This window comes from Lytechinus variegatus, chromosome 9 (assembly GCF_018143015.1).
Source record: "Lytechinus variegatus isolate NC3 chromosome 9, Lvar_3.0, whole genome shotgun sequence".
NCBI classification, from domain to species: domain Eukaryota; kingdom Metazoa; phylum Echinodermata; class Echinoidea; order Temnopleuroida; family Toxopneustidae; genus Lytechinus; species Lytechinus variegatus.
The window spans coordinates 26,903,036-26,930,448 of record NC_054748.1 but is presented as its reverse complement, the minus strand read 5'-3'; the positions used below and the strand labels follow the sequence as shown (position 1 = coordinate 26,930,448).

General features: G+C 36.8%; 1 protein-coding gene across 1 annotated transcript; it reads right to left on the bottom strand.

Moving 5' to 3' along the window:
• Positions 1 to 775: 775 nt before the first annotated feature.
• LOC121421596 (carboxy-terminal kinesin 2-like) lies at positions 776 to 25,335 on the bottom strand. The gene is given in 17 exon segments (XM_041616350.1): positions 776 to 831; positions 4,474 to 4,549; positions 5,317 to 5,530; positions 7,591 to 7,729; positions 8,587 to 8,751; positions 9,787 to 9,960; positions 11,063 to 11,185; positions 14,101 to 14,162; positions 14,165 to 14,243; positions 16,174 to 16,341; positions 17,847 to 18,057; positions 18,383 to 18,528; positions 20,094 to 20,185; positions 21,325 to 21,399; positions 23,123 to 23,348; positions 23,951 to 24,076; positions 25,280 to 25,335. Coding segments are annotated over 17 exon segments (2,133 nt in total). The 5' UTR covers positions 25,292 to 25,335; the 3' UTR covers positions 776 to 786.
• Positions 25,336 to 27,413: the final 2,078 nt, after the last annotated feature.

Sequence of the window (27,413 nt, the reverse complement as noted above, 5' to 3'; positions counted from 1 at the left end):
ATCTCTCATGCAATGGAACATTTCCTGGTAACTATTCTAAAGCAAAGTGGAAAATTCTGAATCATATTTTTCATACATATTTCAGATAATAGCTCCTTTTCTGATATCACAAATATGCTATATAAAAAAAAATGTGTTGCATGCTTGAAGAAAATCTGATGAAGAGAGCTTAAACCAATTCCCGGTAAAAAAGGTTACAATTTGTGAGAAAAATGGCAACGTTCTGCACAGTGGAGTCAATAAAGGACCGCTTGAATGATAACACACTAAATCAATACTCAATGCATTCGTACCACAATAATTATGTTACCAAGCAGGGGTGTGAGTGGCCACAAATAAAAAGATCTGAAAAGAGCTGAAGAGTATTGAAAAAGTCTGAAATAGAAAGAGCTCCCATACTTTTTTGTACAGAGGAAAGCCAAATATACGCTGAAATTCAGCTGAAAATCAAAACAAAAAAAATCTGAAATCACACCCCTGTTCCCAAGTAGCTAAACACGTATTTTACCCCTCAGATCACTTAAGTTTCCCTAAAACAAATAAAATCATTGGCTAATTCTTTCTATCTTATATTTGAAGACTACCTCGGGAGTGTTTCAAGAAAGGACTTGACCGCCATGGTAACAGTGCTTCTCAGCCAATCAAAATCAAGGAAGTTGTCAGACCTGACAACTTGTCGGATGAAAAATGCTGATGAAATGCTGCCCTGCAATAATAGCTCTGTATAACACGTTGATAGACGACACAGAGTTCACTCATCCATGTATGGTTACCCCGAAGCTGCGCTTATTTTATCTTCTTCTGCGCTGTCCCAATGTTGCACTGGTTAACCTGTACACAGGAAGTGATAAAGACAGAAAAGACTTTAGACCAAGTCTGAAGACTTAGCTAATGTGGATCACAAGGTTGAGAAATTAGGGAACTCATTACAATGAGGGATGAAAAGGATGTATCTTATTTAACTGAAAGTGAATTGAAGGAACTGATTGGCTCTCTGTGCCTACAGGCATATTAATTCCTGGTCCCACCTGGGTTCTTTTTAATGTTGTAAGTTAGAGCAATTACGGGATCGGAGTTCGGTTCGGAAGTTTTGCTCCTAAAATCGGAATCGGTTCGGATATCGGATCGGAAGATATTCAAAAACAAAAAATACATTAAAATTTGTATGTGGCCGGCGCGTGGACTGATGGCAGAATTTGTTTTGATCTCCGACAAAAGCGGAGGAAGAAGATGAGTTGTTTTGATCTCCGACATAATCGGAGGAAGGAAAATAAGATAATGACGTTCCAGCGCGCGACACTACCGCCGATCAACGATAGGCCTCTTCTCTACAACATCGTGGTGATGGCGGAGTCCGTCATGAACTTTTAGAGGCCGCATTACTTACCGAAAAAGACGCACTATTATCCAAAGTTGTTTATGATGATATTCACCTTTCTACAATATCGTAGTGATGGCGGAGGTAATCGTAAACTCTTAGAGGTCGCATGACCTTCCGAAAAAGACGCATTATTATCCAGAGTTGTTTACCATGATATTCACCTTCTCTACAACATCGTAGTGATGGCGGAGGTAATCGTAATCTCATAAAGGTCGCATGACCTCCCGAAAAAGACGCATTATTATCAAGAGTTGTTTACCGTGATATTCACCTTCTCTACAACATCGTAGTGATGGCGGAGGTAATCGTAAACTCTTAAAGGTCGCTTGACCTCCCGAAAAAGACGCATTATTATCCAGAGTTGTTTACCATGATATTCACCTTGATAGCGGAGGTAATCGTAAACTCTTAGAGGACGTATACGGTAGTCAGATAGTCGTAAATATTACCGCGCATGTCAGCGTGTTCAACTAAATCTTATTTGCCTCCGCTTAAGATCAAAACATTTCGTCTTTTCGTTGTTTTTCTTCCTCCATTTTTGTCGGAGATCAAAACAAATTATCACCAATTATCGTTATAGTTTTGTTCTTCCCCGATTATGTCGGAGATCAAAACAAATCAATCTTCTTCTCCACCTGCCTTTCTGCTAATATCGGAGATAAAAACAAATCATGATTTTCTTCCCCTTTATCTTCTTTTCCTTCCACCGCTTTTGTCTGAGATCAAAACAAATCACCAGCGCATTTTGACGGCAAACATGTCGCCACATGTTTTTTTTTGTCTTGTTATGTTTTGGTTTTTCCAATCCGATTTTTTCCCCAATGGTCAAAAATCGGAGTTCGGAAAAATGTACAAAAAAGGGGAAAATCGGATCGGGAATTGGAATAAAAATCGGTTACAGCATTAGTTCTTTTTTTTGTTGTTGAATGGATGTTATAAAGTGTATTTTTTGTATATTGAATATGTTTGTTTTGTAAATTGGAAAACATGTTTTTTATGCATGTGCATTTTTATGCGAATAAAGAAGACTTTGAATTGAATTTTGACATATCCTATAGGGAGATATCTATCCGCAATGTGCTGAACTCGACCCAGGTTAGGTTACTGGAAGGCAGTAATTCCTCAAAAAGCTGTGAGCACCGGCATTGTTTGAAGAGCTTAGCCGGGGTAATATAGGAGCACCTCGAGCATTTATCAAGATGGGTATGTGCACTTTTCAAATTGTTAATAATCAACACACAACACTGCCGCCAGTCCCAGACCGGTAAAAATTGCTGTTGGGCCAGTTACTTTACAGAAAAAGCCAGATTTACTGGTCAAACATGACCAGTAATAAATATATCACACTGATACAAAAGATATTTTCTCCACTTAGTATATTATAAAAAATGGCTCCGGCATCTTTTTAAAATTGAGAAATAGCTGTCATGAATTATGTTGTATGTGTGTGTAGTACTGTTTGTATGGTATTTTGGGGTCAATAAAAGCTATAACAAGTGGAATGCCTCTGGCCGTCTCACCTGCATCACGCGGTTCAATATAGCAGCAGTGCTCACTTTGAATACTACTCTAACTCGCACAAGATGTTCAGTGATACATGGTTTTAATACTCTTATGTCCACTTTTTATGAACTAGACCAATAAACTTACAGAGATATGATGGTTATTCAACAAAAAACCCCAACATGGCCAAAGTTCATTGACCTTACATGACCTTTGACCTTGATCATGTGACCTGAAACTCGAACAGGATGTTCAGTGATACTTGATTACTCTTATGTACAAGTTTCATGAATCAGATCCATAAACTTTCAAAGTTATGATGGTAATTCAACAGATACACCCAATTCGGCCAAAGTTCATTGACCTTTGACCTTGGTCATGTGACCTGAAACGCGCACAGGATGTTCAGTGATACTTGATTACTCTAATGTCCAAGTTTAATGAACTAGACCAATAAACTTTCAAAGTTATGATGGTAATTCAACAGATACCCCTGATTCGGCAAAAGTTCATTAACCCTAAATGACCTTTGACCTTAATCATGAGACCTGAAACTTGCACAAAATTTTCAGTGATGCTTGATTACTATTGTGTCCAAGTTTCATGAATCAGATCCATAAACATTCAAAGTTATGATGGGAATTCAACAGATATCCCCAATTCGGCCAAAGTTCATTGACCCTAAATGACCTTTGACCTTGGTCATGTGATGTGAAACTCATGTAGGATGTTCAGTGATACTTGATTAACCTAATGTCCAAGTTTCATGAACTAGGTCCATATATTTTCTAAGTTATGATGACATTTCAAAAACTTAACCTCAGGTTAAGATTTCGATGTTGATTCCTCCAACATGGTCTAAGTTCATTGACCCTAAATGACCTTTGACCTTGGTCATGTGACATGAAACTCTAATAGGATGTTCAGTAATACTTGATTAACCTTATGGCCAAGTTTTATTAACTAGGTCCATATACTTTTTAAGTTATGACGTCATTTCAAAAACTTAACCTCAGGTTAAGATTTGATGTTGACGCCGCCGCCGCCGTCGGAAAAGCGGCGCCTATAGTCTCACTCTGCTTCGCAGGTGAGACAAAAACAACAAAATAAAAGTCCTTTTTCAACGTTTTATTCTTTACTTTTTGGGGACAAGTAAAAAATAGAAAACCTAAAGGTGTGTCTACTGGTCCGACATGAGAAAAATAAGGCAATCTATTTTTTGTGAAGGTTTGAGGAAAATCCATCAAAGATTTATAAAGAAAGTTATTAGTACAATTTTTTTTAAATTGATGATGTCATATACTATATTGCGCATAAATCTAATTTTTATAATGGTTCAAGATGACTAATATTTTCTTTCAGGAGCAGGTGTGAAATGACTTTTGTGTTGATATCCTGAAGGTACAATTTTTTTTTTTTTTTTCAAGAAAATGACATTTCATTGATTACTTTCTCCACGATATAATATGTGGGGATGCTCTAACTTCTAACATTTTTAATCTTTGATGGATATTTCTCAAACCTTCACCTATATTTTGTATTATATTTTCAGCTATTTTTTTTTTACAATAAACTAATTAGTGGCTTACCTTGGTAGCAAACCTCAGAGAACAGAGTGTCTCTTGAAAGTTCTCTTCTTTGGGTGAAATGTTGACAAACATTAACCTATAAGAAAAAACAACCAAACACATGAAGTCACCGATCTGGGAACCACTGGCATATCATTGATATAAATCAAAACAAAATATTTATTACATACTAATCATAATAATAATAAGAGGATATGTAGCCAGGGAAGCCACTTCAGTTCCGAACACTGTTCTCCCAGCGGGCCCTGCTATTATTATTACCCAGCTAAGCTAGGCTACCTATTCATGTACACACAGCTTTTTAAGGAATTACTTCCTGCCGGTGCCCCCCCCCCTTAGTTATGTCTCACATCCGATTTGCTGACTATCATGATTGTACATAAAAGGACTATACATTATAGTATCATAATAATAGCAGCTACTTCCATGCAAGAAAACATGGAAATGATATTTTTAATTACAAAAACATAGCAAAATAAATTACTAGAAGAAAATTCAATCAAAAAATTAAATTAAAAGTTCATTTACGACACTACATTTATTAGTATATTAAATACATATCTTTGAAGAAAAAATTTGAATCCAGATCCCCCCTCCCAGATCTGTTTGGCACCAGCTTTTCTTGTTGCAGATTTATCACAAAATATATTTTGAGAGGGGTGGATGGATTCCATCCCTCGCCTTTTAAAGATTCAGGATGCTGGTTCGTATGCACTTTACACCTAATGCTAAATAACCGGCCTCAACCCACATATAAATTAGCTACGACAAGTGGTACAATGTCACTAATGAGCTTGTTCTAAGAGTACAAGAGGGCTGATAAAAAGTACCAGGTAAACTTACGTCTTTGAATTTCCTCCGAGTGAGTTCTGAAGGAGGTGAGTCAGTTTGCTATTCCTGTAGGGGATGTGAGAGTCTTTGTTTGCCAGGGCCAGGATCACCTTGCCAAGGTTACTGAGACTCTTGTTGATGTTCTGGGTTTCTTTGAGACGATCGCCGGTTGAACCAGACGATGATAGTCGCTCACTTCCAGCCAAATCAACCAGGTTCAGTGTGCCTATTCCGCGTAATAACAAAGGGAGAGAGAGAGAAAAACCGGTTACTTAAGACACTTGTTGATATTCTGGGTTTCTTTGAGATGATCGCTGGTTGAACCAGAAGACGATAGTCACTCGCTACTAGCCAAATGAACGAGATTCAATGTGCCTATTTTCAAATTATAATGCAAGAGAGACAATAAAAACCAGGTGAGTCTTGTTGATGTTCTGGGTTTCTTTCAGCCTATCGCTAGTCAAACCAGACGAGAGAGAATAAACGGTTAGAATTACTCTTGTCGATTTCTCGGTTCAATTAAGACAATCTCCATTTATACTAGATGATAGTCCCTCACTGCCCACTAAATCAACCAGATTCAGTCTGCCTATTTTCAATTAAATAACAGAGAGCAAGAGCGAAAGGTTACTGAGACTCTTCTTGGTGTTCTGAGTTTGAGATGATCTCCAGTCAGACCAGATGGTGATAGTCGCTCACTCCCAGCTAAATCGAACAGATTTAATGAGCTTATTCTCAAGCAAAGAAAGGGAGAGAAAAAATAACAGACACAACAGTAGTATCATTTGCTTTGCACATTCAGCGTACCTATATTCATGTGGTACAAGAAATTGAAGAAAACAAAACAAAATAGTATCAAAATTACTTGATTTGCATAATTATCTCTTTTGAAAATACTCTGATGCAAGATTCTGAATTAAGGAACAGCTTTCAATGAATTTTCAAGAGAGATGATGTATCAAACTTTACTTGGCGCAGCTCCAGATTTCAACTGATTCGTTTCCCATTCTCCGCCAATCTAATGATCGAGATTGCAATGCGTGGTAGTGGAACAACCATTTTAAAGGTATTGTTTAACTTTGTGAGCAGCCGATTTAAAAAAATCTCAAACCAAGATGAAACATGTGTACAAGTGCATGTATTAGAACTAATAAACCCTGAAAACAACCATTATTGAGAATGAAAAGCTAAAACTACAAGGCAAACCCCGATTTTGTAAATAGGCGTCTTATAGACACCTAAATAGTACACATAAGTGTGTGGGATGAAATTAAGATGGTGTTTCCGGTCACTTTATATTTCAATTTTTGAAGCACTAAATAATTATTTTCGAATGCAATTTTTTCTGGGCTTCATTTTTGTAACATATCACAGACACAGGTGACAAGTGTGACCTTCTCGCTCAGATTTTTTTAAAGACAAACCAGTGTCAACCAATCACTTTAATCATATCCTGAGAAATATTACAAATGTGTTTGTATGAACCACTGGTGTATTTATGAAACGACATGTACATGGAAAGTTGACCTGCCACCCCAAAACCAACATTAAATGGCCAAAACTGAAATTTGATAATTTCATTCAGTTTGAAGATTCACATCCTAAGCTTTAAAATGATACATATAATAATAATATGCAACATTTATAAAGCGCTTAATACAAATGTTTCTAAGCGCTGCCAACTATTACCCCGGCTTTAGCACGGCTACCCTGATCGGGCGCATCGAGCATTCAAGAAATTTCTTCCTACCAGGTACCCATTTACTACACCTGGGTCGAGAGTGGCAAATGTAGATAAACGCCTTGCCAAAAGACGCCAGTGCTGCAGTGGGATTTGAACCCCGGACCTTGTGGTTTACAGTCCGGAGATTTATCCACTGAGCCACATCACCTCTACATATATAACTTGTCAAAACTACATAACAATTACCAAACTAGTATTTGATTAAATTCCAGAAAAAAAAAATAAGTGAGAGCTTATGAAAAAATAAAAAACAATGTTTGAAGTTGGGGTTCACTCAAGCATGAGATGTGAACACTGTGTAATCCCAATAAAAGTTCGAAGCAGTCCAAAATAAAATTGTCAAAGAAAGTCTTCTATCATATCTAATATTCACCTTTACGACTCAAAATTTTGACAGTATGAAGAAGTTAATTTTTCATTAATTTCTGGAGACCAAATAAATATTTATATACTTACAGAGAACCTTCTCTCGCAACTTATTGCTGGTTTGGAGGTGTCTGGTCACATATTATTTTCTGTATGTAAATGGTATAAGAGCTTACCTTGGCAATTTTCTGATGTGATTTGGTTCTGACCAGTGAGTTTCAATCTGAACACGCTGTGACTTCTTGATGATCTCTCGTTGCAATTAGTCGCTGCTACGGCTCGGTTCTGCGATGCTTTATGTAAGAGACTGTTCACCTGCAGCGAATGGGTATAACAGAGAGAATATTATTGATTCATCTTACTCGTATTACAACAGTAAAATAGGCCATATGGTTATTTCATAAAGCTGTCCATAAGTTAAACGCAACTTTATGAACAACTGTCGCTGGTGACCCTTTATCGTGGTCATAGGGTTTGCTGTAGTTCCTATAAAAGGTTCACAAGTCGTTCACAAAGTCGCCCGTATCTTACGAACAGCCTCACGAAACATCCACCTGGCAAATAAAATTTTTTGCAGAATTTGATATTGTTTTGTAGATAATGCCATTGGTAACGTGTGTGCCAATTTTCGTCGCGATCGATGGCCGAGATCATAAGGGGGGCTGAATCAGCCCCCCCCCCCCCCCAGTTTTCTTAGGCGTCAAAATAGCCCAGTCTATTTAGGGTTAACACACAGGCTAGCGATTTATCACAAACTTCAAAGAAAAATTCTGACTGGTTCCTAGCAAAATGCGCATGCAACACTAATCTTGATAGTCTATTACATTTAGTCACTTATTGGTAACCTTTGTGTTATGGGGCCCAAATGGGTTTAGGCAGTATGGTGTTAAATGATGTACATGTAAGAATTGATTACTGGACCACATGATATAAGACCAAATCTCAAAAACTCATCTTTTCCCCCTCAATTTCCAGGGGCTACAGTTCACAACCTACTACTTAAATCTGCATCATTTGATAAGCTTTAGGGCAGTAAATGAGGATTTTCCAGGGATCTTTTGAGCATTTTGGGGGAGGGTAGCAAAGTTGCCCTGAGCCCCTGTGTACTTTTTTTCCCCAGTGACCAAATCGATTAGACTACGTGGATACAAACCCTTCATTCTTTGTCTCACCTGATTCTCTGACGTGACATCTACGATGTTGATATTCGTCACCTCGACCTCACTGGACTTTGCTTCCACCATACGGACCTCGTGCTTGACCTTAGAATTAGGCGATCCCAACAGATCACGGATAGTCTCGTTGTAGATCTCTAAGAAGCTTGCTTGGAATGTATACTAAAATATTAAAATAAGACTAGAGTTAGGTATTTCTAACACATCATGGATAGTCTCATTTTAGATATCAAGGAAGTTTGCTTGGAATGTGTACTACAATAAATAAGATTAGAATTAAGTATTTCTACCAGATCAACAATAGTCTCTTGTAGATTTAGAGATAACTGGTTAGGAATGTGTACTGCAATAAATGAAATTCTATATCAAGAACAAGATCACATATGGACCTCGTGCTTGACCCTAAAGTTAGGCACTCCTAGCAGATCATGGATTGTCTTGTTGTAGATCTTGAGGAAACTGATGGGGACCACACCAACCAGCCCTACCCTGTCATTTAAGGTTGTGTAATCGTACTACATTACCTTCCATTCTTTATCTTCTAGATCTGCAGCCGTTGTATGGTAGGGGGTCCTAAAGCTACGTGCGTCCTAAAGCTTCGCAACTACTCATCACGCATGCAGTTTTCCATGGCAAATGCGCACTCTCTATGTGAACTGCAGAGTGACAAACAATTCCTATTCATTTTTTCTTAGACAGAGGCAGCAGTTAATCTCTAAATGTAGAAAAAACCCACAACTCTTTGGAATTTTGGAGTTGCATTCACTTTAATTTCATTTTTTTCCTATAATAATATTATGAACTCATTTTAGTATTTGAGGCACAAGAAATGCATTTTTTTTTGCATGGCAAATAGTGCGTAGCTTTAGGACAACTTCCACATCGGGTGGCAAAATTAAGAGGTGTTTGAAAAACATGGCAGGATTTTCGTAATTGTGAGTTTTGCGATATCTTCTTCTTGGTTTATGATCTTTAGAATGTTTGCCACAAATTGGTGAAAGATAATTTTTTTTCAAATATTAAAATTGACAGTTTTTTATCGTTTGTGAACAAAGTGCGTAGCTTTAGGTTCCCCCATCATAAAGACTTGCTGAACGGCTCTCAGGATCATACCAACATTGTCTTCATGTAGGTGAAAATGACTATCTAACCCCAATCCCCTTACATTTATTTAGCATTAGAGATCATGCCACCTACCTTCCAACCTTTCTCTTCTAGATCTGCAGCCGTTGTAAAGACTTGCTGAACAGCTCTCGGGATCATACCAACGTTCTCTTCATTGACTTCTTCAGGTCCTTCCATCGTGTAGGTTTTACCACTTCCTGTCTGACCGTAGGCAAAGATACATACGTTGTATCCATCCAAGGTACTCTGTTGTAAGAAACAATGGTGATAAAAACCCAAACATTAAAGCCAATATAACAAATCCACTTCAAAATAGCACCATCTTAAGACCTGAGTCCCATCATACAAAGTGTTATGATTGATTCACTCAACCTCAACTCTATAGAAATCCATCAATGTCATTATTTTTAATACAGGAAATGTGCACAATGTCCTTTGTTAGACAAAGAGGAAGCATGCTGACCCAAGAAAATGATGCATTTATGAATATACTAGTACATCATATTTAGGTAACATTTCAAACACACATGCAGTTTAGATGTTGATGTTCCTGGCTTTCCGTGATTGCGGTTGATGATATCAATAACACCTCTTTGTAGGACGGGGCTTTGGTATACAACTCAAGCATTGTCTTATTAATTGTCTACGATCCACCTGGCCTTGTAATATAGTGATCGTTTGCTACTCTTTACATCACTCATATCAAAATGAAAAACAGACTCAAAGCTTACCAGATAATTCGTAATGGTGTGATGAGAACTATTGTGACATGAGTTTTTCATAATGGATATGATAGCCTGCTTTAGTCTGCTTAAAGACTGCAATTATTCTGACAACAGCTGAAACCATGACTTGAATCATAGACAATGTTTCTGATTGCATCTAAGCTGATCAAATTAGCAATATATTCACATATCTATATTTTCCAACAAGCGCACACATATTTACCAAGAATGCATATCGTGCCTGGGCTGATAAAACTTTTGTATCTCAAAATTTAAATATTGTGATGACAGCTCAGATTAAGCTAGATTTTAGAGTTACAACATGAGTTGCAACCTTCTTTTGTCTCAAAACAGCTCTTCACAGGTATCAGGAAACTGTTTAGACAATACGAGACTGCCACAATTGCTATATTTTTTAAATAACAGCCTTTTCTAAGCTGCCCTCAAAATTTTGTAATTTTGAGATATAGCATTTCCATATTTAAATGAGGGATAAAAGAGCACTGTTGATTAAATGCCTTGCTCAAGGGCAGAGGTGTCATGATCGGTACAGACTTTCACATGTCTAGTGAGGTGCCTTAGACCACTCAGCCAAAGCACCGACAGCTGTTGGCAGTGTTTACCTGGACAAGCTGGGAGATTTCCTCAAAGACCTCGGACTGCTTTGAGACGGGTTCAAAGACACGATCAAAATTGAACTCGTAATGGGATGTTCCGTTTCGCCCATTCCTCGTGCTCATTGTACTCTGTGAAGAGAAACGCATTGCAAAACATAAATTAGCCAAAAATACAGTTAAAGATAAGTTGTGGTAACTCAATTTGAGATTATACAGAATTCAATCAAATTACCATCTAGGCGTCTGTATGTATAAATACAAATCTGTGCAAAAGGATTCTGTAATGTGTTGTGAAATTGCCGAGAAATGAGCAAAAAAATACATTGTAAGCATGAAATCCCATCAAATTGTCGGGTCACATCCCATTGAGAGGGGGCTGAATCATGCAGGAGTATTCATTATTTTTAGAGAAAGTGTGTATTCTAGCTTTTAGTGTTGCAGGCTTTCCATGGTTGCAACTAATGAACGGATCAAGTGAAATTTTTTGTAACAAGGGCCAAGATATTATTTTATTTTCAGAGAGGGATGAGGAATATCTAGTACCCACTATTAGGCAAAAACTTGATTTTTTTTTTTTGGGGGGGTACTTTTCATAACTTAACATCACTGAGTTAGTCCAGAACAAGTGTCTTACCAACAACATCAGGGGAATGAAACCTTTGGAATAAGTAGGCTTGTGTCGAAACAGAAAATTCAAAGAATAAGAACAAAGAAAGTTTGAGAAAAATCGGACAAATAATAAGAGTTATGAGCATTTGAATATTGCAATCACGAATGCTATGGAGATCCTCCCATTGGCAATGCGACAAGGATGTGTGATGTCACATGTGAACAACTTTCCCTTTGATGGACTATAAATACCCTCAAAATGTCTCTTTTTGCTTTTTCTTATGTTGATACAAACTCTTGATCCATGATGTATTCTTAAAAAATCTGTATTACATGCCTTCCTATACAGTGCGTATCAAAAAAAAGTTTACACTTTGAAAAAGCCCTGGGAATTAAAATATATACAACATGTGGGTAATTTTTTCACATATGATATTGGGTTTGGGTCTCATCTTTCCAATGAAAGTAAGAGTTTTGACAGAATGTTAAACTTGAGTGAGCAATGTCCATTTTTGTAAAGCTCGAAGAAATCTGTTTGCGCAGAAATGATTGTTTTCACGCTGTGTCAAGGGGAAAGGGCGAAATCAAACTTACCCTGTGAAGCATTTCTCATAAATTTCCCTAGCACTTTTAGCCAATTGAAATAAAACGGATACATTCAAGCATTTTGTAACAATTTTGCCGCCCAAATCTGAAATTTCAACACTTAGTAAGCACAACCTTTACCCTTTTTGTGCCAGCTGGATCTGGGGACATAACTGAATCTGAACAAAAGTTTGTATCAGACATCTCCAACATTTTTCACTAAGTTATTATCATTTAAAGTTGGTTCACATTTCATTTTCATTTAATACTTGTTTCTCCACACTTTTCCCAAGCTTGGTAATGATTAACAAAATGAAAATCAAGCCTAAGCCATTTCATGTAAATCACAGCTCAGTGTAAAGCAAATATCGTCACGATGGACTCGGTGTGTGGGGGAGTGGGATGGGGCGCAATGCACTCTTCGAAGTGTTTTGGGCAAGGAAACAAGTTTAAAAAGGTAAAATATATCTTCATATCAATTTTACTTGCTAATTTCCACGTGTTCTTCATGATTAAGGTCTACTTTTATTCGCATAACTATTTCAAAGTTCTGCGCAAATCATTTTTCACCAACTTTTCAAAAGTAAGTGGTGCTCACTCAAGCGGAAATATTTTTCGACAGTTATATCGTCATTTGCTTAAATGGATCTGTACCAATGCTAAAATGTGGAAAAATCGTCAGGATATTACAAATATATAATTTTACAGGATTTTTTCTAAGTGTAAACTTTTTTTTGATACGCACTGTAGAAAGAACACATTATCTTCTGATAGATGTAATAAAAGAGGCAATTTAAGTGAAATATATACTAAAGTAATGGCGAGAGTTGTTCACCAGTGACATCACACATCTTTGTCGCATTGCCAAATTTAGGATCTCCATAGCATTAATGATCGCCATATTCAAATGCTCATAACTTTTCAATTATTTGTCTGATTTTTCGCAAACTTCTGTTGATCTGTTTCTTTGATTTTTCTGTTTTCACACAAGCTATCCTGTCCAAAGGTTTCATTCTCCTTTAACCCTAATACTCCCGGGGGGGGGGGGCCATAATGCCCCCCCTCAACAATTTTCGCGATATATCTGCTGCGCGAAATTTTTTCACCTCGCAGCTCACTGACTTTTTACATTCAAGTCTCACGCAAACTTTGAGACCAAATTTGTGACGCCCGGGTACGCGGTTACGACATTACGCAACATTATGCAAGTGCATGTCAGACCCAAAATTGCTCATAAACGTGATTTCATGTACAAATCCAATGCAAATTGTGTATTTAGCCAAAATTCATAAATGTTTCATTATTTCTACTTTTACTGATTAAACTTAATTAATTTTGCCTTGTTTATGATCAGAATTATGTCTGGAACAATTTCCATTGAAAAAACAATAAAAAAAAAAAGTAAAAAAACAAAGAAATACATAAGAAATTCATAAAACAATAAAATACATAAGAAATTTATTTCCAAACCAAAGCTTTTTTGAATTATGATTGTTAAGAATGCTACAAAGAAAATTTTTACCAAAAATTAGCATTCTAAGGGCTTTATTTAGTGAATTAGAGCAAAAAGTATGATTTATGCATAAATTAGCATAATTAATTCATATAAAATATAATCTCATTATTTTGGAAAATTTTACCATACAGCCTTGTGGATTACATCGCACACTACCAGTGTGCAAATTTTTGCGTCGCTCGCGCGATCAGCGGCCGAGATCTTAAGGGGGGCCATAATGCCCCCCCCCCCCCGGGAATGACAAGAATCAAAATACCCCGGGAGATTTAGGGTTAATATGAGGGACATCTATAAACACAACATATACAAGTAGGATTCTATATAAAAGACATACCTCATTGAGGCTAACATCACTGAGTTTGTCCAGCACCAGTGTTTTACCGTCGACGTCGGGAAGTTGATGTGAGGGATATCATCTCCTGCAACCTGTTCTGAGCTAAGGAGAGGGCGCACTCTGCAGAAGACACGAATGTTACCCTGGATGAAATATGAAAAATAGATTTTGATTATTATTCATAATAATAAAAATAATATTGATAAAAACAATAATACAATAATAATTACAATGATCATGATAATAATAATGTTAATAATACTGTATCTATATAGTAAACACATCTACCTTGTTGGGTGCTCACTTCTATTTTACCCCAGGTAGGGTAGGCCACCGAATCCGGTGCTCACAGCTTTTTTTAGGAATTACTTCCTGCCATTACCCATTTACCTCACCTGTGTTTGAGTGCAGCCCATTGTGGATCTTTTTTTCGTTTGCTGAAGATAATGCTTGGATTCGATTCAAGGTCGACTAATACACTTAGGAACAATGCACCACATTAAAGAGGCATTTAACTGCAAAGTCACGAGGGGAAAGGCAGGCCTACCTCGGGGTCGTGTGGTCCAGTGGTTAGAGCATTGGACTCATAATCGCAAGGTTGTGAGTTCGAATGCCAACTCTGCCATTGTCTCCACTTTGATAAAAAGGCCCAAGAGTGATATCAGTCATCTATTACGTCAGCCACTATGACTGATTAACCTAGACGTAAAATGTTTCCAAGGTAATTGGTTATATACCAGTTTACCAGCAAAAAATGCTGTCCTGCCGAGTTCCTACGGGAGTTACCACAAACAGAATAAAGGCTACATGATCAGCTTAGTTTTCATACAAGAATAAACTTGAAATATGAGAACGCATTGCAAAAGCAGATGTAACTACACCGGCGCTAACTACAGTATGAGCAGACCGGAAGTTGTTGGGTCACACGTCACTGAACAAGTAGACTTTCTGGTTCAGTGCACAGAAAGGAAAGGCAAATTCACACTGTGTCCTACATCCCAGACCTTTGGTTGTTGTCGCGAATGAGAATTAACATAGAAGCTTGCCCTATGATAATCTTGGGACGGTTAGCCCTGTATTCAACCCACGCCCCTTGGATTTATTGGCCCGTATTCTGAAGTCAGGTTTAACTTGGATCATGGTCTAAATCTGTGCTAAAATTATGGGAAGCCAAAAGTGTTAAAATTTTTTATTTAGTTGTATGTTTCTTATGTTTGCTGTGTTCTTTTCTGATACATCGATGGTGAAGACAATCATCTATTCATAATTAATTATCTATTCATAATTAATTAATTTGTGTAATCTAATGTTCTTTAATCCATTTGCTTTTATATACTTTTAGTTTGAATTACGTTAAACAAACATATATATTGTAATTCCTAAGTGAACTGTTAACCTGACAAATTTCTGTTTAAATATACACTCATTTACCGGTACATTATTCTAATATTCATATTTTCTTTTTTTTATTAATTTCAATCTTATTAGGTTTCCTTTTTTTACTGCTTATACACCTTTCCCCAATCCAATGTACTTCATTTTAAAGTTTACCTGGCCAATTCAAATGTATATCTAAATACCAATTTACTACAACTTCTTTAAGTTGTCCTGTAATTACGTTTCAATCACACTAAATTGGATTGTTCTTATACATATCAATTTCAATATGCTTTTCCTCTTTGAATTAATATAATAATCGAAATACATGTTTTTATTCTTGGGGTGTTTACATACAAGTCCAGGTCGGGAAGGATAGCCTGCGGGCTACAGTTATTTAGTTAACTTTTTCCTTTTCCTGGCAACCTGGACTAGTTCTGCAAACATCCCTTTTCACTTTGTAATTGTATATTCTCCTGTAAATTGATTGTAAACTTTTTTGTTGAAATGCCGAATAATAATAATAATACTTCCTACATAATTATGAATGATTTGAGAGCCAAATGAGGTGAAATATTATATCGCTAATGTTAGTGATTTATGTAACAATTGGCTATCCATACTTAAAACACAACTTTAAACCAGAGTTTAAGTTAAACCCGACTTCAGAATACGGGCCACTGTCTTGAGACTCACCTTCAATTCCTGTATAGTATTATGAAGCTTTCTCCTGATTGTCTCCTCATCCCTGATCCTGCTTTCTTTCTCCGCGACGCTGGCCTTCAGCGCCTCGACCTCCGCCTCCAGATCAGATATCCTGGTGTCCTTTTGCCTACCGGACTCCACAGACTGCTCCAGCTGGTGCTATGTCAGGAAAGCAATTATAACACAAATGTACTCCTAATCTCTTCCATTTCTCCTTTCTGACATTACTTCTTCCTTTGTATGCATTTCTCTCTGTATCCCCTTCCATGTATTATGCATTGATATATATTGTTTTTTTTTTTACTTTCTGTTTGTATACTGAAATTTTACTCTGTACAAATTCATGTACGTGTAATTCAGCATTTTTGGCTGCGAACTGAATGTTGTCATAATAGATAATATTCATCTATATATCTAATCTAATCTATCTATCTATCTATCTATCTATGCTGAACTTGTGTATTTCAAAATACATGCACCAGTAATGTACATACATTTATGTATTATTTTTGTATTTGCACGACTAATGTTCATTATCAAGAGAGGCCTACTTTTCTACTTTCAAAATTCAAGTCACAAGCTATTCCTCACTGAATGCACCTCGAGGGAGAATGGGTGAATAAAATGAATATTCAACCAAATGCTGACACTCGAGTGCAAAGAAGAAAGCTGGGAACACACTACAAGACTTGAAATGATGTGAATTTGTAACAAACCGCGTCTTGACAATGATATCTTGATCATTTCACTTTGTTCTGATTTTAAAAATTCTCATTTTGGTTCTTGAAAATGGGCTAAACATTAGGCTTATAGTGTAAAAATACCATCCCAAAAGTTTCAAAGTATTATATCTACAGGATCAATTTTAAAACCTTGGAGATGTAAACCAAAGTTTGAAAATAATTGGGAGTTGGTTTCAATGACTATGTGTATAGAGCGAATCTGTGCAACACAACACATTAACTCTAGAACACAGCATGACCTACATACAGTGTGTACAAGGTATACACTGAATGTACAGTGCAGCTAATAATAGCATGTGTATAGGAGATACACACAGCAGAAGGCAGTCAACATAGCCAACAGACTTTTTGAATTGGAGAAAACTGGTCATAAGCTGGAACCCATCTACTAGACGGTTCTCAAAATCAAGCTAATAAATTGCTACTTGTATCTAAATTAGAGTTTTTCATCCTATATTGTCTGTTTCAGGGTTTTTGAGGACAAATACAGGCACTCATACACATGTTTCGTCTCAGTTTGAGAATTTTTTAAATCAGCTGCTCACAAAGATAAAAGATCCCTTTAAATGTAAATGTTCCAACTTCCAAGAAGTAATATTATCATGTTTGAAGTTTAGCATGATACTATGAATACTATAAAATTCAGATTGCTGCAAGCCTTTTCTTTAAATGAAATTTGTCAGTGAAACTGCATAAAACATCACCACCCAATAACTATGTCTGATCATTGTATTGCTATCAGTGTTTTATTTCTGTACTCTTTCTCACTTTATTACTTTGGTACTTGTTATTACTGTTTCATACAGTGTATTTCATGTTATTTAAATAATTATTGAATTTAATTGAATAGAATCATGGCATTAATTTGCTAGCTCCTAATAATCATTTCCTTTTCTACCACAAATTATATTTAATCAATACCTTAGTGGCGTCCAACTGGGCAACATAACCGGCCTGAGCTGCTGTCATTGACGCTATAGAGCTCTTCAGACCAGAACACTCCTGTCGAGATGCTGAAAGGTCGCCCTCTAATGTCTCCATCTGTCTTTTGAGACTCGATCTCGTCATCTCCAAGTCTTCCTTCTCTCGATTGAGACGCCGTTCAACTATAGCGTGTTCATCTTCAGCATCCCTACAATCACAAATAAAGAGATAAATGTTCAGAGGTAATTTCCTACATAATCAGAGCTGCCAACCTGAACAAGAACATTTCAGTATTTCTAAAGCAGAAAATCAGTATTTTGGTGAGGAAATCAGTATTTTCAATGAAACACCATTGGACAAGATATAAAACTGAAACATTAGAAATCAGCATTTTGCATGAAACCATCAGTATTCTTCTTATTTTTCAGATTTCGGGGGAGATTGGTCCAAATAACCAGGCTCTTTTAGGGTTAAATTGGTTTCTAGAATTGTTTCTAGTTTTAAGGTTAGAAGATTGCTTATTAGATTTTCACCTGAGTTTCCTCTCCAAAGATCTTATAGTCTCCTCTGCCTGATTGGATAAAGACTCCTTGATCTGTACCGTTCCTTTCAGCTGTTGATTCAAGCTTTCCAAGTAGGCAATCCGGTCATTGTTTTCAGTGATCCTTCCTTCAAGATCCTGGAGAAAATACAAATGAAATAGTCAGTGAGTGACACTAAACTCATCTGGACAACATATCAGGGTAACTATCCCGATTAGATAAAGTCTCTTTTCATCTGAACAGTGTCTTGCAGCTGTTGATTCAGACTTTCCAAGTAGGCGATTCTGTCATTGTTTTCAGTGATCCTTCCTTCAAGATCCTGGAGAAAATACAAATGAAATAGTCAGTGAGTGACACTAAACTCATCTGGGACCCGTTGCAGAAAGAGTTGCAATCAATCGCAACTCTAAAAATCATGCGCAACTTGATTTTCAACCAATCAACAGCGCGCATTTGGGACTTGCGATTGATTTTTTGACTTGCGTTTAAACGCAACTCTTTCTGCAACGGGCCCCAGGACAACATATCAGGGTAACTATCTCGATTAGATAAAGTCTCTTTTTATCTGAACAGTGTCTTGCAGCTGTTGATTCAGACTTTCCAAGTAGGCAATCTGGCGGGTGTTTCATGAAGCTGTTCGTAAGATACGAATGACTTTACGCACAACTGGTGAACCTTTCTTGTGCTATGTGATATCTCTGTGTAATTGGGTTATGAACTAAGAACATATTCCAGTCATGCATAAAGTTGAGCGTAACTTTACGAACAGCTTTATGAAACAACACCATGGTCATTGTTCTCAGTGATCCTTCCTTCGAGGTCCTAGAAAAAGTTCAAATGAAATAGCCACTGGCTGAGACTAAATTCATCTTGGTAACATATTTCACGGGTAACTAGAATGTAGAGGAATTATCCTGATTAGATATAATATTTTTCATCTGCATTGTCCCATAAAACTGCTATTTCAAGCTTTCCAAGAAAGCAGTTTGGTCAATGTTTTCTGTGATTCTTCCTTTGAGGTTTTAAAAAAGTATAAAAGCCATAAAAAAATTAAGAAAAAAACACGAAAGCAAATGCCAGCTTTCATGGCAAAAAGACACTATAGCCCCATATGTGCGGTACATGAAATAAAGCCAGAGTAGGCCTCAACTTATTGTCAGGGCCTGGGAAAGGTTTCAATACTTTTCATCTGACAAGTTGTCATATCTGAGAACTTTCTTGGGGAGCGTTTCATGAAAAAAGTTGTCAGGGCCCTGTTGTACAAAGAGTTACGATTGATCCGATCAATCTTTGAAAAATTTGCACAATGTTCTTTTTATGCAAATAGAAGTGCAGTTAATTTTCAAGAAAACAATGAATGCATGACAATACATCACAGCTAGAAAATATTTTGAACAAACATGCATAAAAGATGTTGATGTTGCTGGCCATCCATAGTTGCGATTGATCGGATCAATCATAACTCTTTGTACAACAGGGCCCAGATGTTTTATCCAACAAAAGTGCTTCTCATTCAATCAGAATCAAGGAAAGTTGTCAAAAAAGAAATACTCCCCAAGACTATAATTGGCTGGGAACCACTGTTACGATGGCAAAGTCTGTAGAATAAAACAGGACTTGTCAGATGAACGTCAGGTCCTTTCGTGAAACACTCCCCTGAAATCAGGTAAAAACCCAGGAGACTGGTATCTCTAATTATTACCTGGTTGGCCGCTAACCTGCTTCCCATAGCGGCTTCCATGTCTGCCAACCGACCTTTCAAGTCCCATGGCTGCCTCTTGCTCTTGGCACCAGCTAAGAAAATCAAGATTAAACATTAATCAATATTTCAAGAGGTTCTCCAATAAAAGTTATTTGTGTTGGCATTTTTCTCCTTTGTCTCTTCCACATGTCAATTTAAAGGTCAAGTCCACCTCAGAAAAATGTTGATTTGAATCAATAGAGAAAAATTCAACAAGCATAACACTGAAAATTTCATATATATCGGATGTAAAATAAGAAAGTTATGACATTTAAAAGTTTCGCTTATTTTCAACAAAATAATTATATGAACGAGCCAGTTACATCCAAATTAGAGAGTCGATGACGTCTCTCACTCACTACTTCTTTTGTTTTTTATTGTTTGAATTATACAATATTTCAATTTTTACAAATTTGATGATTAGGACCTCATTGCCTGAAGCACAAAATGTTAAAATATTGCTCATGGAGGAATGAAACTTCATTTCACATGACAATGACAAGAAAATAAAAATATTTCATATAGTAAAATACAAAAGAAATAGTGAGTGACGTCATCAACTCTCTCATTTGGATGTAACTGGCTCGTTCATATAACTATTTTGTTGATAATAAGCGAAACTTTAAAATGCCATAACTTTCTTATTTTACATCCGATTTTGATGAAATTTTCAGTGTTATGCTTGTTGAATTTTTCTCTTTTATTCAAATCAAGTTTTTGTTGGGGTGGACTTGTCCTTTAAACAAATTTATTCACTGCATCTTGCACATCTTATGCGCGAGCGAACCACAGACGTTTTAAAATGAGACTGAATATCTCACATGCTCCTACAATGATTCAAGCAGTGAAATGAGATTATGAGAATTAGAAACAAGAATTCTCAGTTTTATTTATACATTCAAAAGCTTCAAAAGAGTATGCGTTTTCAGTGAAATCCATATATGCAATGTTCATTTCTGCCAATTATTTGTTCAAGATTCAAGAAAATATACTTGTCAACCCTAAACTAAACTAAATTTGTTTGCGGACATTACGAGTTAGATGCACAACAGCAAATGAATAAACAACTACATGTATGAGATGAAATAAAGAAATGTCTAAAATTCAATCTAGCAAAGTGCAAAGTTGAACATATAACTTGAGCAAAGAGAGTGATCATAACGGTCTTTGAGTAGACGTCTTTGGATGTTACCTGTTTTGCTTGGTGGTGGAGCCGTTGTCCTGGTGCCAGGTCTGGTGGTAGCGGGGGCTGCTCTTGATTTGGGGGCTATTTTTTTTTTTGGGGGGGGGGTGGGCGGGGTAGATGGGTGCATGAGAGTTAGTGAGTTGATTGATATATTGTTGCTGGGCTTTTAAAGGCATGTATCTCAAAATGTATGTAACAAATGCGAGACACAAATTAAAAGAAAAGGCTGGATTTTCTATTCATGAATTAAATGGCAACCTTGTCTGGAAGGAGTTCTTTACAGAATAAAACTACATTCATGTTTTCACAAAAAAAAAGTTGCTATATATTCCTTTTCCGAATTCTGAGACACAGGCTTTTAACAGCTCCATGGCGATATGCAGGAGTAATGATGCTTTTCACATTATTCACATTTTTCACATTATGTAGATGCAACCTTCTCTAGTTTTGGGGTGCACTTTGGCAGGGGTGCAAGAAGATTACACAGTCAAACCTGTAAATCGACCACTTACAAAGGACCGAATGTTCACTATGATTATAATTTCAGAGCTGCCAACCTGAACACGAACATGTCAGTATTTTAAATATTGAAAATCAGTATTTTGGTGAGGAAATCGGTATTTTCAAAGAAATACCATAGCACAACACCTAAGACTGAAACTGCAGAAATCAGTATTTTGCACGAAACCATCATTATTCTTCTCATTTTTCAGTAATAAATAATGAAAATCAGTACTGGTTGGCAGCTCTGTAATGTTGTGGGTTTTCATTGAATAGCATTCCCCCATTACCTGCTCATAAAGGCAACAAACTCAGTTTCCATTACAACATTCCCCATTTCCAAAGTGTGTTTCAAGAACCTGTTCATAACCTAGACAACAAGTGTGTTTAAATACCCTTGAAGAGATTCCCTACTGAAACCAGTATGATAGGAATTAGTCTATAAAGAGCACCAGCTCAAAATACCACTTTTCTTGGCTCCCTTGAGCAGTCTCTATTACAGGTTTGACTGGACAGTGTACATGTAAACAAAACTTGTACAGGGCTCCATTTCATAAAGCTGTTCGTAAGTTATGAGCGACTGTAAGAACTAAGCCTTGGTAAAAACAACTGGTGATCCTTCTTATATACGTGCTTAACCATCGCCAATGAATATACCATTTACCACAAGAAAGGATCACCGGTTGTTCTTAAAGTCGCTCTTAACTTACGAACAGCTTTATGAAACACCCCTCAGGTGGGTCAGTGTAAATTACAAGTGACTTTACAAAGCACTGGTGTCGGTGATTCTTTCTTAGAAGCTAAATCGACACCAATGAATATTTGCAGTAGACCATTTACCACAGGAAAGGATCACCAGTCGCTTGTAACTTACAAGAAGCTTTATGAAACACCCAACCCAATGACAAAGAATATAATGAGATAGGTGAAACATGCAGGTCAAAAGAAAAACATGTTGGAAAGGATAGAACAAATGAGAAATAAGATGGAGAAAGAACTCCAATAAAATTAATAGCAAGAAGAATGTGATGAACAAAGGCACTGGTTGATAACAGCACTCTTTGTAGGCCAATGATTGCAAAGAAATGAAATGTGTTATCATCAAAGGCTAGAATATTGATAGCTCTGCAAGTTTTTTTCTAAAATAAGATCCAAGCAATATCTGACATTGCTATAATAAGCCTGCTCAAGACTAGCTCAAGAATATTACATTTGCTGTAGCCTCCTTTATCGTGCAATGCTCTCATAATGTTTGTAACCATGTTAATAAAAATATTTATTTTTTTAAAATTTAATAACAAACCTGATTTAGAAGGTGCAGCTGGTTTTGACGGCGCTCCGACCCGTGGTTTTGCTGTCGCCAAACCGGGTCTAGCAGCTACCGGTTTACTAATTGGTTTCGCAGTTCCTCCCCTGGCTGTCACAGCTGAACCTGTTTTCCGCACAGCAGGAAGGGCAGGTCTCCTTGCAGGTGCAGCCTCCGTCGTATCAAGTCGAGTTTTCTTCTTCTCTGGGGCAGCATTTTCTGCCTATTTATTAGAGAAATTAAGAGAATATCAATTTTAACTTTGAAATTTGGTAGGGGAGAGGAGGGTTCGGCGAATCTGTGACTTTGTCTCCAAGTAGAATCTCCTAAGACAATAAAAATTTGTCCCGACTCGTGAAATTTGCCTTTGAGGATGGGTGATTTCAAGTCTGGTGTTGGCATTGGTCTTGGTGTTAGTGTTGGAATTTTGATTGCTTCCCCTAGCCCTAAAATCTATTCTGAGTTTGGAAAACTGATCCAGATCACAATATTGACATCTCAGAAACTAGTGAGTGACTTTTCAGGAACATCTTCCTTTTTGATTGTTTGTTGTTAAACTTGTGTAAAAATTGACTTAACACCAACACCAATAGGTCAACACTGAACTTGAAATCACCCACTGTCTAAACTGAATTTTATGATGAAGAACGGTGATTGTTTGACTAATGGACGGAGGACTACTACAGTTCCATTCTCTTGAGTTCGTCCACACGTATAGCAATCACTCATGATAATTTACAACGTAGGTCTGGGGGAGATGGGGCCTACTGTTAACTTCACAATCTAAAAGGTTAGTGCCCTCAGTGATGCGTTATTATACCTTACCTGATTATCCGCCACGAGGGCCCTCTTGAAGCCAGGTTGGGGAAGCTTGGTAGGAAGTTTAGAAGGTGGTCTCAGCTTGCTTACACGGCTGACCACGTTAGGATCCTGAGTGGATAGTGCCGATCCCTGTATGGGAATTGCAAACAGAATCAAAGAATTAGCAAAATGAATACAGTCTAGCTCTTCTATTAAGGCAACCCAGGGAAACAGAAAATGAAACCCCTAGGCCTGAATTCACAAAGGTGGTTTTAAAATCCTATGGTCCAGTCCATGGTTTATGCTGATTTCCTGTATAAATTAAGCTTATTTGACCGCGTATATTAAAAAAATGTCCAATGTTGATGCATGTTTTTGTCAGAGTGCGCCAAATTGATGCTTGTTGCTGTGGTTATCCACCCTATTTTATTCATGAGTCCACTGTTTGAATGAGTCCACTCTTCACACAGTGGACTCATGAATAAAATAGCATATCTAACCATGGAAACAACAGGCGTCAATTTGGCGCACTGTGACAAAAGCGTGCATCAGCATTGGACATTTTTATACAAGCGCCTGATATGTGCTAAATTAAGCGTAAGGAAATCTGCATAAACCATCGACTCAATCATGGGTTTTTAAAACCACCTTTGTCCAGATTGGACTTTGATACAGAAGACCTCTAAGCTACTGAAACATAGAGGGCCTCTTGACTCCCAATTCCTAACCGACTCAAACCGAGTGCCAATTAACTCATCTTGCAATCGCATCCGCCAATGCAATCTGGACTACCCCTAGAAGTTTTGCAACACATAGGCCTATTACCGTTTACTTCCAAATGGGACACAATTTTTATGTCCACTAAGAGTCAGGTTTGATAGTAGAAGACAAACTAAACAAGACTGGATCATACAGTCTTCCTGCTTTTTTTATCTAGTAGTCTACATGGTAAAGCTGGACTGCATGATACAATGTACATGTATGATAATTTTATTGAAATACTACAACTTTGAAGTTTCAATTGATAGAAAATCCATATTAACCTGGAATCAGTGACATAAACCCAAGTGAGGGAGGGGGGGGGGGTTGTATTTCAATAAGGGGAGTCAACTTACAAGTAAAAGATGACATTTTTTTTCCTCAATTCAATAACTGGTGTAGAAAGAAGTAGACTACTAACATTTAATTAAACAATCCAGACTGCACTTTTTTCACTCTTCCATTTTCTTCCTCTCTTGTCTTCTTTTCACTTGAAAAAACATCAAATTCTTGTGGTTGATTAACTTTTGACACAGGCCTTGGTTTAATCATTAATGCTACATCCCCTTTACAATTCAAGGATTCTTATCTTACCTGACGAGACATGATGAATTCTGATCGATGAAAGAGCTCTCCTCGATCCTCTCTTCCTGCATGAAAAAAAAATATTGAAGAGAAATTGTTAGTTTTTTATAGTGACCTCAGTTTAATTTTTAGGGATACAAAACAGCAGAGTGCAAACACTTGTGCAAATTCACTAACAAGTAAGGTTTGTAAAAATCTAAAGCCTGAAGTTTTTCTTACACTCTCAATTCTGGTCATTGCTGTCTATGTGAGGGTCAAGTGACTTCAGAGAAACCATTCTCAAATTCTCATGGGTTTTAAGCCTTTCTCCACTTCTCTTGTAAATAGTGGAGCCTGTGGTGACTCATGCCATTCTGAAAATGAGGATCGTCATTGAAAATGAGATCAAGGGTACATCCTCAAACACAAGACAGATCATGTCTACATTGAGATCAAGGCATGCCTAGAGAGAACTGGACTCATGGAGAAAGGCTCAAAATGTTAAATTGAAAAAAGGTGCACCGGTAGGGCTACATTGTAGATTCTCGAATCTAAAATTAATTTCACAATTTCAGTAGGAAAATAAATGGAAAAAAAAAATGAAAAGTAGCGAAACAAAAATGAAGCATCAAGACTTAAAGACTCAATATCATCTCACAGTCAATCCGAGTTCTGACTCTAAATCAAAATAGGGTGTCTGAAGCCACGCTGTAAAGTAATGGCTGATTTGGGAGGGAAAAAAGGGCACATTTTGGGGGGAAATTCAGCTGGTGATCAATCTGAACTGATTTTTTTTTTTACTAATGTTTGGAAAGATGAAATTCAGGGTTTCTTTTGACCCTATGGACAAGAACACATAATCATCTGAAATAAAGACCAAGATATAAAATGTAATTGCAAACCATTTATGTTTTTTGTGTGTGTGTGTGTGTTGATCTTACCATTTCCATTTACCATTTTAGATCTAATATTATTTCTAATCCACAAAGTCAAAGAAAATTTGCTGGTTTTTTTTTCCTTGGTAGTCATCATGGTGGTTGTCTGTTATTAATAGAAGACAAAGATGCGGTGTTTGTTGCGGGGTGCAAGTTAACTATCCTGTCTGTGGGAAATCTACAGGTAGGACTACGGTATGCAAATGCAGTACACAACACACTTTAAGAAATCATTAAAATAACATTTTCTTTTACCAAAAATAATAATTTCCATACATTTGCAATTTGTTTTCCATTTAATGTAACTTGGAAATAATTTTTTGTATTTGCCAGAGTGCTCAAAAACTTGAATTTGGGGCATATTTTTGTGTACGTCCTCTACATGTATGTGGATTGGTTGTAAAATTAGAAAGTTATGAGTTTCAATTTTTGCTTATTATTCACAAGAAAGTTAAAATGCCTAACTCCGACAGCGATATGCAAATGAGAGAATCGATGATGTCCTTCACTATTTGTTTGTTTTTTTGTTTGAATACAATTTTTACAGATTTTTATTCGACAATACGGACCAACTTGAGTGAACCAAAACTGTTAAAATAATGGTAATACCACATATTCAGGGAGGAATAAAATTTTGTTGCACATGGCAATGAGAAGAAAATTGAATTTTTCCTGATTTCATATAGGCCTAATAATAATGAACTTGTAAAAAAGACATAGTGAGTGGGTGACGTCATCAGTCTGCCAATATTTAAGCATTAATCAGAAGACAAAGTAGAAAAAACTCCAGACAGTGCAAATTAATTTTATAAATTTTAACAAAATTAAAAATAGATTTGCAAATTACAATATGTAGAACTATTAACATGATTGAATTAACCATGTTAACAGACAACAACCATGACAACCACCATTACCAAGAAAAGACCAACATTAACATTGTTAATAACAACCAAAAACACACTTGAGATGTCTTGTCTCTTGATCACACAATTTGTCATGACTTTTCTGCAAGTGCAACTGTGTCTGTGGCTGCTGCACATTGAAAAAAGGGGCCTAAACTAAGATTTATGATAAATTTGACAATGTCACACTCACAGTCACAGTCACACAGGCATGACACTCGACAGGCTGCCTTCGCCTTCATCTTGCTCACAATGAGTCAAAAACCTAAATAAGTTAGATCTAGGCTACAGTCAGTACTAGTTTACTGTTTAGACTTAACAATC